Source organism: Hippocampus guttulatus, chromosome 7, assembly GCF_054856545.1.
Source record: "Hippocampus guttulatus isolate MCC_2025c chromosome 7, RoL_Hgut_1.0, whole genome shotgun sequence".
Classification (NCBI taxonomy): Eukaryota; Metazoa; Chordata; class Actinopteri; order Syngnathiformes; family Syngnathidae; genus Hippocampus; species Hippocampus guttulatus.
Genome location: NC_141267.1, coordinates 14,348,280 through 14,364,928, shown reverse-complemented (window position 1 = coordinate 14,364,928; position 16,649 = coordinate 14,348,280). Strand labels below are relative to the sequence as shown.

Below are 16,649 nucleotides of genomic sequence, written 5' to 3'. Positions count from 1 at the left end.
TTTCGGCTAAAAACATCTTACTATACATGGTCTTTTTTTCAGCTAAAAACTTCTTACTATTCATGGTCGATTTTTTTGAATTAAAACGCCTTACAATACATGGTCGTTATTATCGGCTAAAAACGCCTTCCTGTACATGGTCGTTTTTTTCGTTTAAAAGCGCCTTACTATATGATGGTCGGGGTTTTTTTTTTTGATAAAAACGGCTTACTATACATGGTCGTTTTTTTCGTCTAAAAACGCCTTCCTATACCTGGTCGTTTTTTTCTTGCTAAGAAGGCCTTTCTGTACGTGGTCGTTTTTTTGTCTAAAAACGCCTTCCAATACATGGTCGTTTTTTTCGTCTAAAAACGCCTTACCATACATGGTCGTTTTTGTTTTTTTTGTCTAAAAACGATTCACTATAGATGGTCATTTTTTTCGGATAAAAACGCCTTGCTATACATGTTTTTTTTTTTTCCGGATAAAAACATGGTCGTTTTTTTCGTCTAAAAACGCCTTACCATACATGGTCGTTTTTTTTTTTTTTGTCTAAAAACGATTCACTATAGATGGTCATTTTTTTCGGATAAAAACGCCTTGCTATACATGTTTTTTTTTTCCGGATAAAAACATGGTCGTTTTTTTCGTCTAAAAATGCCTTCCTATACATGGTCGTTTTTTTCCATCTAAAAACGCCTTACTATTTATTCATGGTCGTTTTTTTCCGGCTAAAAACACCTTACTATACATGGTCGTTTTTTTCAGCTAAAAACGCTTTATATACATGGTCTTTTTTTCGTCTTAAAACGCCTTACTATACATGGTCGTCTTTTTCATCTAAAAACCCCTGACTATATATGGTCGTTTTTTTTCCGGCTAAAACGCCTTACTATACTGTACATGGTTGTTTTTTACGAGTTAAAACGCCATACTATACATGTCCGTTTTTTTCGGCTAAAAACCCCTTACAATCCAAGGTCGTTTTTTTTTCGTCTATATCGCCTTTCTATATATACATGGTGGGTTTTTTTCAGCTAAAAATGCCTTAAGATAAGATAAGAAAAACCTTTATTAGTCTCGCAATGGAGAAATTCCCAATTCACAGCAGCAAAGTTATGAAAGGAAGAAGTAGAACAACTATACATGGTGGTTTTTTTCGGCTAAAAACGCCTTACTATACATGGTCTTTTTTTTCGGCTAAAAGCTTCTTACTATTCATGGTCGATTTTCTTCGAATTAAAACGCCTTACAATACATGGTCGTTATTATCGGCTAAAAACGCCTTCCTGTACATGGTCGTTTTTTTCGTTTAAAAGCGCCTTACTATATGATGGTCGGGTTTTTTTTTGATAAAAACGGCTTACTATACGTGGTCGTTTTTTTCGTCTAAAAACGCCTTCCTATACATGGTCGTTTTTTTCTTGCTAAGAAGGCCTTTCTGTACGTGGTCGTTTTTTTGTCTAAAAACGCCTTCCAATACATGGTCGTTTCTTTCGTCTAAAAACGCCTTACCATACATGGTCGTTTTTTTTTTTTTTGTCTAAAAACGATTCACTATAGATGGTCATTTTTTTCGGATAAAAACGCCTTGCTATACATTCATTCATTCATTCATTATCCGAACCGCTTGATCCTCACAAGGGTCGCGGGGGGTGCTGGAGCCTATCCCAGCCGTCTTCGGGCAGTAGGCGGGGGACACCCTGAACCGGTTGCCAGCCAATCGCAGGGCCTTGCTATACATGTTTTTTTTTTTTCCGGATAAAAACATGGTCGTTTTTTTCGTCTAAAAATGCCTTCCCATACATGGTCGTTTTTTTCCATCTAAAAACGCCTTACTATTTATTCATGGTCGTTTTTTTCCGGCTAAAAACACCTTCCTATACATGGTCGTTTTTTTCATCTAAAGACGCCTTACTATTCATGGTCGTATTTTCTTCTAAAAACGCCTTCCTATACATGGTCGTTTATTTCACTTAAAAACGCCTTATTATACATGGTCAGTTTTTTTTCGGATAAAAACGCCTTCCTATACATGGTCATTTTTATTGTCTAAAAACGCCTTCCTATACATGGTCGTTTTTTTCGTTTAAAAACGCCTTACTATACATGGTCGTTTTTTTCGGCTAAAAACGCCTATTATTTTGTGCAGATTTACTGGTTTGTTGCCTGTTAACCACATAACATCTGCGTTACATCAAATGACCAGCAGATGTCAGCACTACTGAATGAGCTATTAAATAGGTTATCGTTTGATCAGCCTTTTGGCGAATCAATTGGCCCAAATGACTCGATACATTCACGGGGCTTCATCCCGCCATCACTACCTCTTGCCTTTCATACACGAGGAAGTGACGCTTCCTCGGGTAGACGAGGAAGTGACGCTTCCTTGTGTTGCTTTCCATTGTGAGCAGATGTGTTCAATAAACATTTTTATTTTAAAAAGAGCGTGGTTTCAGTTTTTGAACAATTCGGTTTTCGAACAGCCCTCTGGAACGGATTATAGATGAAAACCGAGGTTTGACTGTATATGCATTGCAACTGATCCCACTGACTCTACAAAGGCACAAAAAATTAACAAGTAATTGGTCTTGAAAAATATAGTAATACACTTTTAAGATTAAACGAGATTTATAAAGAAAGGAATTTTTAAACCATTTACATGAGCATATAAAATTTAAATGTAATCCCTGCCTACACCTGACAAACTACGGAGAGTGCTATAATATGTGAAAAGAATAAAGTATTCACATGTCCTTGATAGCGTCTGCTGTGTTGGGTCTGTCTCAGTGACAGACTGAGGCTGCTGTTGTCTTCTTCTCTGATCAAAACAATGTTGTCTTTTCCTCTGATCAAAACTGTGTCCGCCTAGCGGATATTCCATGAATTGCACTTTATTAAACATATTCATTCATGTCTTTTATGCATTTTTTTCACTTTTAAATTATCCTGCGGGCCTGATCAAACCTCCTTGCGGGCTGGTTCCGGCCCGCGGGCCTTATGTTTGACACCATTTGTTCTTGGCGAGCGTGAATAAAGTGCAAATAAAACGCCCATTACACACACTACCAAAACGTGCAAGCCAACTTTATTCATTGTTTCAAGATTCTTTGTTGATCAGGGCAACTCCTCTGGAATAGTTGAGACGCAAGTCTCGTCTGGATGCTTGCGGGGTGCTCTCTGCTGGGTCTGAAGAACCTGCAAAACCCAAAGGATCAAGGTGAAATCAAACTTCGTTTCAGATTGGGGAGGAAACATCGGATGACTTTCTGAGTGCCCCGATAACTTTTCCCCCTCAAAGTATTCACTGTATATCGGTCAACATGTCAGAAACATTTCGGTCTCAAACTCCAGCAGAGGGCCCGCCATTGGCAAGGAGAAACAATAAACCCGATTTCACTTTCCAATGTCAGCTAACAGCAGTAAGAATCATTGTAAAATTCGACCGCAAACTCGCAAGAGGCTCGCGCCCGCCGTCAACGGTGTTGACAAGGTCTTTAGGAAACGTAAGGGCGCCGTTTGCTGGTGACCAATAGGAATAACAAGCCTTCGCCTGAAGTGGCTCTCAACTTTACAAGTACAGTCCCACCGAAAAAATACAACTCTCTGGGTACCTTTATCAGTTGCTGTCTCAACATGTTGGTCTTTGTCGTTGTGTTTATGATCCTCTGGATGAGTTGGAACTGGGTAAGTCAATTCCTTCGTCTGTCTGTGGCTGCACAGACGCACTGGAGTTGTGATGTGTCGTTCGCGAACGAACCAGCTCTTAGAGCCGGCTCTTTGAAGTGAACGACTGGAGCCGGCTCCTAATAGGGAGCCGGCTCCTAATAGGAGCAGACATTTTTTTTTCTCCTGTGTTTTCCCCCTCCTTCGGTTAAAGCTGCAGGTGATTGGTTAAGATCCGTGGTAGAAGAGGGAAGGGAGGGTTACACACACACACACACACACACACACACACACACACACACACACACACACACACACACACACACACACACACACACACACACACACAGACACACTCACTCACACACGCGCACACACACCCACCCGCACACACACACGCTGCAGTGAAGAGAAGGGGGAGGAGTTAGAGACACACAACAGCAGCACACTGTGAGCAGCACACGAACAGGAGAAACAGGGAGACGAGAGAGAGCTCGATAGCGCTACAGAGAAAAAAACAACACGGTGGAAAGTGGAAAGGCGAGAAAATGGATAGGAAACGCACTGAAATTTTGACTTATTTCAACTTACGTGATAGTTCAAAGGCAGCGTGTAGACTGTGCAAGGTTAAAATATCCAACATCAAATTTTAATTCATAACTTGTTGTGTGGTAATCAAAGCTTACTTATGTTGTTTTACTGTAAAATTGTGTTTATTTATTTTATTTTACTTTATGTTAACTGTTTTGTTAAGCGCTTTGTTTCAGCTGCCGCTGTTGTGAAAGCGCTATATAAATCAGCATGTATTGTATTGTATTGTAAATAGTTAAAAGCGTATAAATATACACAATCAGAGATTGGAACTTTTTGTTGACCTTGTTTTGAGATGGGTCTTTGTTCTTGTACTTTGTAATTTATTTTTTGTAGCACTACATGTTGTACTCCATGTTGAGTATGTTCAGAAGAATATAAATCAAGCCATATAAATAATAAATATTTGATATACTGTATATTTTTTACATTAGTAATTCATTTTCCACATAATCTTACGTTATTTTTGGTAGTAAATTAATTTAAGCAACAAAAAAACTGAGGAGCCATTTGGGAGCCGAAAGAGCCGGCTCTTTTTAGTGAGCCGAAGCAAAAGAACCGGCTCTCTAAAAAGAGCCGGAATTCCCATCACTACAATGGAGCATGTGCTCAGCGAGCACTGTGTGCAGTCCCTACCAACCAAGCCCCTCGCCCCTCCCCTTTCTCTTCTGGTCTACCTCTCTGAGCACGGCAGCAAGCTAAGCCACTGCCAAACCTTGCTTCAGACACGTGAAAAAGAGAGAGCGACATAGAGAGGGAGGGGGGGGGGGAGAGAGAAAGAGAGAGAGAAGGAAAATGACAGGGGCCGTTCACTCTCATCGTTCACTTCAAAGAGCCGATTCTTTGTACCGGCTCGTTCGCGACCGACACATCACTACTCCCCAAAAACAGCTAGGACAGGGTCCAGTATGCCCTGACACCCTTGTGAGGATAAGCGGATCAGAAAATGGATGGATGGATGGATATTTCACATCAAAGCTGAAAGGTCTAATTGAAGCACATCTTGTTCATGTCAATTGTTTCTTTTGTGGTCGTGTTTCAAGCCAAAAACAATACTGTTGACGTCCCAATATTTATGGACCTGATGATACCTTGAATAAAGATGTATTTTAGGATTACTAATGTTCCTTTTGTGGGCTTTGTCTACCTCGTGCTCTAAAATCATATATCTTTCGTGCACATAGCGCTGCTTTTTTTTTCCAAGATGATTTTATACGTAACTTCAAAAAAAAAAAAAAAAAAAAGTCTGTTCACCTTTGAATACAGTATCACCATGCAGCGACGTCTTTGTCGAGCGGGGTGAGCGAAGACCAAAAAGGCCCAGCAGGTGTTTGAAACATGGCTTGCTATCAAACAAATTACCGGTAAATAGCTTCTGTGAGACTCACCGCACCAATGTTGGTCAGCGTGTACTTTCAACGCTAACGTGATGCCTATTCAGTTCACTCCGTTTGCGTCCAGAAGGTCAGTCGACGTCAAAGGGGACTCTGTGTGTCAGAAGAATCTTCTGGACTCTGCTGTGGATCTGCTCCCAGTATGATGGACTGGGATCATTGGCATGCAGCCTGGGAAGGCCAAACAAAGGAAACAAATTGAGTTGGAAACATTTGGCAAAACCGAAACAAAAATAGTCACGAAAAGAGCGTATATGATGAAATCCAGTACAAAAACTATTGATATATTTCAGCTGAGCTTCCCATCTTTGAAAAGGCATTTTGTGTTGAATTGCATGACGTGATACAAGTAGCTAATACAGTTGAAAGCACTTCTGCGGAGTTAAATAAAGAATAAAATAAAAGTCCGTCCATGTTTTAATATTTTTGGGGGAGAAGACGAAGTGTTGTAGATTTGAAGCCCGCATCACTCTGACAATTTTACTTTTGTCCACTAAGCGGCGCTGCAGCCCCACATGAATCAATACAAATACAACTCCAACTGCTCCTCAACTTCCTTGCAATCGAGGGGGTCGAGTTTTTCCATCCAATCTTGAAGACAAATCATTTAGAAATACAGCAAAACATTACAAACCGATGAGATACACTAAAAGCTGGATGAAATGTTTTTTTTTTTTTTTTGCTTTACGGAGATATCCCTCCAGAGGTATTGTGTATAATTTTAGCCAACTGCATTTTAAAGTGCTTCACGAGAATGAAAGCTGTTTTGTTCCCTGCAATTAAGTTTCAGTCATTTATAAATTACGTACACAATATGTTACTGATATTTTTATTCTATTCTCCGAATGGTATTAATGAATGAAGTCTTTAGTACAATAAATAAATCACGTTAGTGTACAGTACATGTAGAAAGTATTTGACTTTTTTTTTTAAACGTCATTGTTTACAGTAAATCAGTAAACCAAATATGTAGCCCTTTTTTCTCTGCTCTTTTTTTCAGATTCAAGAATGGTGAAATAACCACTACTCCACCATGCCATGAAATATTTCATATGCAGTCGAAATCAAGTCTGAAAGTCAGAAAGGAGAAGCAAGGACAGACTTGAGATGTCAGAGCTTTGGGTGTCATCACAAAACGAAACGCGAGTGAAGTCGCGGGCCGTGACCTTCTCCTCGCTGCTCTAATCTGACACACTGCAACTCTTGTGGCGTTTTCAATTGCCACAAAACAATTGTTCATTTCCTGCAACGGACTCGGCGGTGAGATTGTCTATTGATTTTAATGTTTGCTTATGAGCTGAGTTTGGAGCAGAGATGTTCTGGCGGTGTGAGAGGAGACGACGGCAATCCAACATGGGCGTCGGCCGCGAGATTGACTGGCAGCTGGCGTGATGGATGACAAGGTCTCTTGTCAACGTATTAGTCAGCGTCGGGTCAAAGTTATCAAGAGTGAGGCAGCCACACAAATCAATAAACTTTTCCTCTTTGTTTTCCCTCCTCGGCTCCCGGTAATGAACAAACATGACGGGACATCAGCGCCTCTAATTTAGCGCACACACATGCGACCACCAGCTCACGGGATTGCCAAGTAGCTGTTCTATATCCCATCATTGGGACAACAGGCAGGCGCCTCTTTGTCTGTAAAGATCCTGCGAGTAAACAACAAGCGTGTATTTCTTTACACAGACACACTGGGTGGAATTCATCATGGCAAACGTGACAAGAGAAGGATTAAGTTCCCATCGCCTGCTCGGGCAGGAATGTGAAGAAAATTAACAGGGATCTTTAAGCGGAAAAGTTTCTGAGTTGAAGGCCGTTGCCGAAATGTATTCGTGGAATAGTACATGTGATAAAGTTGAATGAAAATTTACATTTCCAGAGGCGTTAATGTGACTGTGAAAAGCTTGGCATGCATGATTTTTGCAGTGTGGGAGGTCGCCGGAGTAGCGACAAAAAAAGCCACACAAGCACGAGGAGAACATGCAAACAGGTTAGCCTGAGCAAAGATCCAAATCCGGGATGGCGATCAGATATCAAGTGTTCGGATCTGTCAAGACAACTCAGGGTCACCAGTTTGCTGTCAGCCTGAATGTTTACTTGTTTCTGGGGGCGCTGTGACGGGTAAAAGTGCACTACCCAAAAGGCGAAAAGTACACTTACAGTACATGACAGCAGCCTAGTACAAATTACAATAGAAATGACCGGAGGGTGTTTGAAAAATTGAAGAAATTATTATTATTTTTTTAATCCTCAAGTAGAGCCATTATTTTATTGCGAAAACTATCACCCAAGTACATGCGAAATTACCTACGGGTTGTGGGAAAGGTGTACTTTCATTCCAGTAAAATAGGTAATGTCTAAGGCAGTGGTTCTTAACCCTGTTAATTTGTTTGCACATTCATCGAACCCTTCGTCAGTGGAAATTTTTTTTTATATACAGTATATATATAAATTCAACACATAAAAAACACATTTATAAAAAACTGAAAAAAAGTCAATGAAATTTCAAGACACAAGTATAAGTTATTTTTAAATTGTGCGCAAAATGAACCGTGGATGACGTACTGTCACGACCGTCACACGTTGACGACTTAGCGAACTAAATTTTCTGCATCACCGATTGGACAAGCAATGTCATGTGATAATCTGCAGCCAGCGGGCGTGTCATAACTAATTGACATGTTGAGTCGGGTGTGTCTTAACCTCCATGGCAGAAGCTCCGGTGAACCCGAGAGACTGATTCACCCAACCACTAGAGTTCGATCGAACCCAAGTTAAGAACCACTGCTCTAAGGTTACAATTTTATATTTGACGATATCAATTTCACTGCTTACCAAATAATCCTGACTGACTCACGAGTGGATTTGTCCGAAAACTGGTCGGGGGTGAGCAACAAGGAAATGGCCATTGATAAAACAAACAAGCATGTCTTAGCTGATGTCGTGTTATGTACAAAAGTGGATTCTTCAGACGGCAATAAAGTACAAATCTTTCTTGGTTTTGGAAACACTCTGGAAACATTGGTGATGAATGGTGCAGATCTGGGACATTCTGCCGTTCTTTGGTTTTGGCGAGATCTCGTGTGATGATGCGAGAGGGTTTCGTGTGTCACACCAGGAAGCAACGACGGCTCCGACAAAGACTTGGGGGTTGACAACCAAAACTGCTAGCAGGGTCCGGTCAAAAGTAGCGGCTTTCCCCACACATAAAGATTTTTGGTCGTAAATATTGATCGCGTTAAGATTGTCAGCCCGTTTCGTACCATTATTTTGACAATTATAGTCGACAGCCTGATTTTCTACATGCGAAATTAGTATTGTGAGTGCGGGAGGCGTTCTTTCACCTTTCCCTGAGGGATTGCTTGGTAGTCACGGGGCCTCTCCTCTTTGACACGGCGGAGCCTCGATGAGGACTTTGGCTCAGCTCATCACATCTGAATGGCCGCCCGGGAGACGACCACGCGCGAACTGACCGCATCTGCAACGGGTTTAATGAGTTTGAAGTGAAAAAAAATGGTTGTCGCCTGAGGGTTTATTTATTTCGCACACGTTTGAAGTAGGGAGACATGCAGAGAGAAGGAAACGCAGAGTTCAACTATTTAAAAACTGAATTTAAAAATGGGGGACTCTTTGCCCCGGGGGGGATGGTCTTGAAGTGAAGTTTGAATTTATCTCATTGTTTGTTGATGGCGTTGCACTTTGAAAAGAATTGTTATTTTAAAGATAATGCAATGTTGTCATCAAGACTTACTCTGGATGCTCTCGGTCTGTAGGAAGTGTCAAGGAGAAAATCTGCAAAGACAATGAGAGCGCTGGGCTTTATTTCATACAAAAAAAAACCACACAACAAGATACATTTCAAAAGGACAACAATCAACTAACATTTCAAAGTCTTGCTGATTTGCGAGCGCACACTTGAAATGAAAGACGGCTTCTTCGGTCAATGAAGTCGACAATGTTGATTGATTTTGCCGTCATCATGATTCAGCAACATTCTTCTTTTGACATTCATGGTTAAATAATTTTCACCTCGGGAACACTGCAATTTTGGGGAAAACAAAAAACCTGCATCATTTTGTTTGGGAGGATTTTTTTATTTTCTTTTATGATTTATATTTTATTTATTTATATATAGAGGGGCAGTGGGTGCAGTGGTTAGCGCGTCGACCTCGCAGTGCAGAGGTACCGGGTTCAATTCCAGCTTCGGCCTCCCAGTGTGGAATTTGAATGTTCTGCCCGGGCCGGCGTGGGTTTTCTCCGGGTACTCCGGTTTCCTCCCACATTCCAAAAACCTGCATGGCAGGCTGAGTGAACACTCTAAATTGTCCCTCGGTGTGAGTGTGGGCGTGGATGGTTGTTCGTTTCTGTGTGCCCTGCGATTGGCTGACGACCGGTTCAGGGTGTCCCCCGCCTACTGCCCGAAGACGGCCGGGATAGGCTCCAGCACCCCCCGCGACCCTTATGAGGATAAGTCGATCAGAAAATGAATGAATGGATTTATTTCTATAGAGTCGAGATAAATTCAGTGCTTAAGAAATCTGTTTCACTTTTGTAAAACATGACAAGGGATAAGCGTCAGATTATTATTATTTTTTTTACATTATTGTTGTCGTCTGGCTTACGCCACACTTGTTAGTATTTTGTGAAGTTGTCAGAGTGAACCAGTTATAAAGTTAAATCGAACCATGCGAGTAAATGAGGTTTCATATGAATTCACGGTTCCTTCCATGGCCTTTATTTTCGTGGAAACCCAAGACCAAAACATTTTCTGTACGTTTCAAGTTTGCTTCGTGTCGCCTACCCAAGTCGTCATCCGAGAGGCTGACTGTGTGGCAGCAGTGCGCGTAACTCTGTGGCGGAGGCGAGTAGGCATCCATCTGACTACTACGCGTCGGAACCTGTCAGCACACAACAACAGATCATCATCATATTGACACGTTTATTCTCCGACGCGTCGGAATCAAGCAACAAGGGTTTTTAAGAAAACAGGACTACTCTTAAAACGAATGTGCCTCCTGTTGGATCCACTTCATTAGGTATCTATTCGCTAATTGCAATTTGACTCTCAATTACCTGGGTTAATTGTCCAGGGTGGGCTCCCTCAGGCAAAAGCAGAGCAATGGCAGTGTTATTCGGGTAAATTCCGTTCACCGCATTGCAGTGCTTAATTCCTCCCTTTAAAAAGAGAGTGCTCGGGGATTTTGACAGCTCGTACATCGGGATTAAGAGTGGATGTCAAAGTGAAGAGGCGGGAATAGCGCAAGGAAAAGGAGGGACAACATGTCCTCCTTCGGAAAATCTCTGGCCTTGATATGCAAATCCCCTGCAGCAGTGATACCCCCCCCCCCCCCCCACACGCACACAAAATCAAACGTTCACTAATAACCGCACCCTCTTAACCTCGGCGGCTCTTTCGAATCCCTCAGTGAAACGCTGTCGGCGACGTCACAATCCATTAACGGCTCAGGTGCGGAGATTAACGCTGCCCTATTATTATGACGTCCACTTAATCCTCCTGCTATATTAATCATGTTCACATTTGTAAGCTCCCCAAGAGGTAAGAACTACGCTCACTAGCCACATCGCTGTGTGCGCCCGCTTACTCAAATGAAATTCAACACACGAGTTGTATGGAAACATAAAAGAAAAGAAAAAAAAAAAGCACAACATTTGTTTTCAAAGAAAATAAATCCGAGTTTTGATTGACATTCTCGGAGAGGTGGCCATTCAGTTTCGGATTACAAAAACATGAAGGCCATATTTTTGGTGGCTCCTTGGTGCCATCAAGAGGGTCAGTCCCTCTTTTCTCCTCGCGTGCCATTCGGGTACCACTTTTGTACCCTTTCAGGGACAGCGGCTACTACAGCGGATATCTTATCGTGTTATCAGGTTCCAGGGTGGCTGAAAGGGTTCAAACGCAACTGTACATCATTTTATGTCGAGGAATGTGCGAGTAGCAACCAGGAACGGAGGGAGGCTCTCTGTCTCCTTCCTGAAGAGGTGCGGTCCGAGCCGCAGGTGTCGAAGCCTTTGCTCAGCATCCAGGGAGAGCTGGCACATTTTTCGGTGAGTGTAAGGCGACAGCGCCCGCGTCGTGGAGGCAACAGTGGGCCGCTGGTAGCCCGGTTCCAGACAAACCGCGTGTTTCGGTGGCTTTTTTTTTGCCTCGCAGGAAATATGGCGGCACGGGGGCGGCGAGGTGGAGCGTCTGAATGCGGACCGTCCTTCGTAGCTTGAAGACTTCCTTGCCCACGTCGAAGATGGCCTCCCTCCGGCGAGGCCGCTCATCTGCGAGGACAGAAATACAACAGCAAGTTGAAGGCAGGGATGGCAAACTTCAATGACGTAGGGTGCCACAATTTTGCATAAGCGCTACTGGGGGGGCCCACATAGGACAGTGAGATGCATGACAAAATGCTATGGTCACCGTGGGCGGACGACTGATTAGCACATCTGCCTGACAGTGAAGACGTTGTGGGCTGGAATGCGGATTTTAGGAATTTACATGTTTTCCGCATGGGATTTCTCCGGGTATTTCCGTTGCCTCCCGCATTCCAAAAAACATGCATGGTAGGTTGATTGAAAACTCTCAAACTTGTCCATCGGTCTGTTTGTCTAATTGTGCCCTGCTGGCGTCCAATCCACGGTTTCGCTGGGACATGCTAGCAAGCCAGGTTAGAATGGGACTTGCTCCACGATAGTCAACGTTTTGACCAACAAAAATAAATTGAGGGCCACTCCGAGTGTGGGCCGGCGGGCCACCAGTTGTCCTTCCCTGCTGGAAAGGGTCTACGAGTATCCCCAAAGGTGAAACAGAAGAGTTGTTTACCGTTACTGGCACACGAGCTCAAACATTCCGCTTCACAACAACCAGTGGATTATCGCAACAACTCCAATGGCCTCGAAGCTCATCCTCCCCTTCCTGTCGGTAATGGCATCTTGGGATAAATAAGATTAGATGAAATGTTTATTCTGGTCTAATACAATAAAACTAAAGCAGTTAGGGAGCCAAATTGCTATTTAGGGAAATCTCATCACGCTCAAACTATTTTTAAGAGAAGCCAAACGAATGAACGTTTGTACGCTGACGCTGCCATTTCATTAAAGCTTGATTGAACGGGATCAAGAAAAATAGGCTCATCCTATTTCGTCGACAACCTCTTTCTGCTGCTGCTGGACAGTCTTGCTGTTACTTGACTGTTTGACCTTGTGCGTGAATCAAACCGTCAAAGAGAACATTTAATCACCCTTTCATAAAAATCTGAACGATTCTTGTCTCTCATGTAATGTAATGTGATTACGTAACAACAATAGAAACAGAGCAGTCGAATGCAGTGCAGTTCCAAATTATAAGAACGATAATATATTGTTCAAATGCATACTCATCGAAACATCACATTGTCTTTCCAAATTTTGCTTTTTTTCCCTCTCTTTTCATTGCAGCTTTTGTTTTGGCTCTCATTCGATTGTGAAAGTCGAGCGAATATTGTGCCTAAATGTTTCTTCTCACAAAATCCATTTTACGATGCTTGTCACCATTCGTGTCACTGGATGAGCTGGAGCCTATCCCGGCTAACTTTAAGGTGAGAGGCGGAATACACTCCGGATTGGTTGCCAGACGATTGCTAGCCATGTATATACTATATAAACATTAGAGCAATGGTTCTGAAACTGGGTTTGATCGAACCCCAGGGGTTCGACGGAGATTCTGCCATGGAGGGTAAGACTAACGCGACTCAACATGTTAATTAGTTATGACACGCCCACTTGGCCATCATTGGCTGCAGATGATCACATGACATTGCTTGTCCAATCGGTGCTGTTTCTCTTGGTAGTCAACGTGTGACTGTTGTGACAGTACGTCGTACAATTAACAATAAAAAAAGTATAGTTATCGCTTTAAATTTTATTTACATTTTTCTGTTTTTAATAAATGAGTTTTTTTTAACATCTTGAATTTGTAAAAAAACTTTTTATATATATTGATTTTTCACTCATGAAGGGTTCGGTGAATATGAATATTAACTGGTTGGGTTCGGTACCTCTAAAAAGGTTAAGAACCACTGCATTAGAGCATTCACCCCGAGATGTGCTAACCAGTATCCGTAAACAATCTCCCTGGTTTAAGTAGCAGCAGTCGGGACACTTACAGGAGAGGCGTCCATCCCAACACTCTCCTCGATGAACGACGTCACTGAAAACTCCACAGTGGGAAACGCACCCTGGAGACACAAGACAAGTGACATCTTGAGAAAGGGGGAGACGATGAAGACTACAAAAGAGAGACACACAAAGCCTGGGAGGCCAATTTATAACCGCAGTTGTTTCGTCTGCGGCCTGTCTTGAGTGGAACAAATTGCAGAACGGAGCGCGGGTCCAGTGATGTTTCAAAAATACGGCTTCATGGAGGGACACGGTCGAAGACAAATGTGCATGGAGGCAACAGCGGGAGGGGAGCGCGGCTTGAAAACATTTTAACATGAGCGTCTTTAGGGAGAGTGATGAGGATAGTTTAGGAAAACGATAGTTTTCAATGAAAAGTGGGGGAGCAGTCTATTCAACAGAGAATTCAAGGTGGTCATATCATTAGAAGGTGATCTATTCAGATCTAAATGGCCAAAAGGATTGGGACACCTTCAGGCAGTGAAAATGGGAGAAAAAGAGGAGCTTCCTTTTCACAATTGTGACAGATTATAATCTCCGGGGAAGACTTTCTTCAAGACGTTGCAATGTGTCTGTGGGAACCTTTGCCCATTCTCCAAGAGGAACACGAGTGGGGTCAAGGACCACCTGACTCCTTTGGATCATCCTAAACGTGTCCGATTTTCAACAGGTAAATTCACGCAGCTTTATTGAATATGCTTTCTGAGCACTGGAAATAGAAAAGGAATTTCCCAAAACAAAGTCCGTAAAATAGAATCATCCAAATGTCCTAGATGAGGAATCAAGATTCCTACAAATATAACAAATCAACCCCGGATCAAATAATTTATTGAGTAAAAGGTTTTTCCGATCACATTTGGTCCAGAAAGTGAGGCGTTTCGCAACCTTTTGTGCACTTCGCAGCATTCAAGACATATTATCACAGACCTGAAAAAAACTACAGAAGGTGAATTCATAATAAATGAATACATTAAAATTGATGGGTGAGTCTTCAATGAACTTAACATGCATGCTTTTGGAATGTGGGAGGAAACCGGAGTACCCGGAGAAAACACACACAAAGATAGGGAGAATATGCAAACTCCGCACAGGAAGGCCGGAGTCGGAATCGAACCCTGCACGTCCGCACTCTGAAGCCTACGTGCTAACCAGTCGACCACCGTGCCACCCTGGGTAGACATATTTTGAATATTTTAAAAGGACAAAATATAGTGCAGATGGAGGGCAGCCTACATGAAATGTGGAGGACCGCTCCATCATCAGTGCATCTCTCTGCGTGGGGTCTTCAGCGCCGCTCAGACTGGGCCCAGGGTTCAGGAACTCTCTGCTGTTTTGCTTCATCGAGGCAAGGGTCTCACCCTCTGACAATGCAAAAAAGTCACATACGCATAAACACATGACTTTTTGCACAGGGGAACATAATGCTCTCAAAAAGCTTACCTGGAGACACCGACTGAATCAGCTGAAAAGATGTTGTGTCAGCTAAGAGGAAGAAAAGCACACATTTAGGAGCAGTCAGTGTAGATAGAAGCTAATAGCCTGCATGCTTGCACAGCACCGGATGTAGAACTCGAGAGATGAGGAGGGAAACCTCAAGAGGGCCATTTACCTCTTAGGAGGTCAACGACTGCAGAAGGGTCAACAGCATCGCAGTATGTCTGGTGTAGCACATTGTGTGGCGACAAAGTGAATCAATTCGGTAAACAAGGTTAGACTGACATCCTCTCCCATCAGCTACAGGATAGCATTGGATCAGCAACTTTGTTTATTCACAGTCATCATTCTCACCTTCTCAAAAACCAGCCGCTGGTTAAAGTTTAAGGGGAAGCGCGGCGGCAAGCAGGAAGTCTTCCTGCACTCGCCCATCATACAAACTCGAAAGTAAATGTCTCCTGTCTTGGGCAGCCGCACGCCACGACATGTGACCTACACATTCATACAAATGGGCATTCGCATCTAATTTTCCCATACATGTACACAATGGTGCAGCTATACATTAAACACAAAAACAATCAAACACAACGAATAATGAGAATCATATAAGATGTATATTTTAGTCGTTAAATTAGATTCACTATCAGTGAAACTATTGTTATAATTCTTTTTAATGATTATGACATTAGAACTAACAAAAACACAAAATTCACGACTTCAAAAATTTTGAATATTACATTACATGTTTTATGCATAGAAACTGCATAGGCGTTACCTTCTGATGTTTACGATATCTGGATCATCAAATATATTAAATTTCCCCGGGTTTCACCAGATCCTGTTTATGATGCACTGGGCATGCGCACCACTCTTGAACACAGGAAGTGAGATAAAAGTTTTTTGCCGATGACATGCGGTATAAGTATTATACTAAAATACGATTTTACTTGCAAAGGGAACTAGATATACGTCATCGGCGTTAAGGGTTAGATTTGTTTGAAATGGTCAATGGATGGCACTTAAATAGCGCTTCGTTGACTCCGGGCACGTCCAACTCATGTCAAGGGTCCTGTCTGTTTTCCATCTCTCCCTGTTGCAATACAGCTGATTCAAATGATCAACAGGCAGGACAGCGGCCCTTGTTGACCGAGTTTGGACAACCCTGATCTATATGGTGCCCAAAACCCTTTACTAAGCGCCTCACATTCACATATTCATACACGTTAAGTTTGCTACACAACAAAGCAAAAAAAAAATAAAATTGGGAACGTCGCACTTACCTTGTGAATATCCACCAACACCGTACATTTCCAAGACTTTCGGCGCACTTTCGAGGAGAGCTTCTTCGTGGCCATTTAAATCCCGTCGGAAAAATCCGTTGTCATGGCTACCAAACAGCGGAAGTGGACTTTGTCACGGGGT

At 42.5% G+C, this 16,649-nt stretch overlaps 1 protein-coding gene across 2 annotated transcripts; it reads right to left on the bottom strand.

The window, feature by feature from the left end:
- Positions 1-3,045: 3,045 nt before the first annotated feature.
- Positions 3,046-16,614, bottom strand: spata6 (spermatogenesis associated 6). Of its 2 annotated transcripts, none has more exons than XM_086115269.1 (12): positions 16,508-16,614; positions 15,582-15,719; positions 15,403-15,451; positions 15,234-15,275; positions 15,027-15,154; positions 13,781-13,852; positions 11,592-11,918; positions 10,432-10,528; positions 9,382-9,422; positions 8,975-9,108; positions 5,625-5,801; positions 3,046-3,177 (listed from the first exon to the last, which is right to left on the bottom strand). In XM_086115269.1, the coding sequence occupies exons 1-11, from the start codon at positions 16,580-16,582 to the stop codon at positions 5,702-5,704; spliced, it is 1,203 nt and encodes a 400-aa protein (XP_085971395.1). In that variant the 5' UTR covers positions 16,583-16,614; the 3' UTR covers positions 3,046-3,177; positions 5,625-5,701. The 2 variants fall into 2 exon arrangements, with proteins under 2 accessions (XP_085971395.1, XP_085971396.1); XM_086115270.1 differs by lacking the exon at positions 16,508-16,614 and adding an exon at positions 16,003-16,101.
- Positions 16,615-16,649: the final 35 nt, after the last annotated feature.

Excerpts from the sequence above, each read along its gene's own strand:
- spata6 (XM_086115269.1), bottom strand. The coding sequence starts at position 16,582 with ATGGCCACGAAGAAGCTCTCCTCGAAAGTGCGCCGAAAGTCTTGGAAA. Across the intron at positions 13,853-15,026 it reads AGCGGTCCTCCACATTTCAT|GGTGCGTTTCCCACTGTGGA; the intron begins GTAGGCTGCCCT and ends TTGTGTCTCCAG. Across the intron at positions 9,423-10,431 it reads CCTCTCGGATGACGACTTGG|ATTTTCTCCTTGACACTTCC; the intron begins GTAGGCGACACG and ends TTGTCTTTGCAG.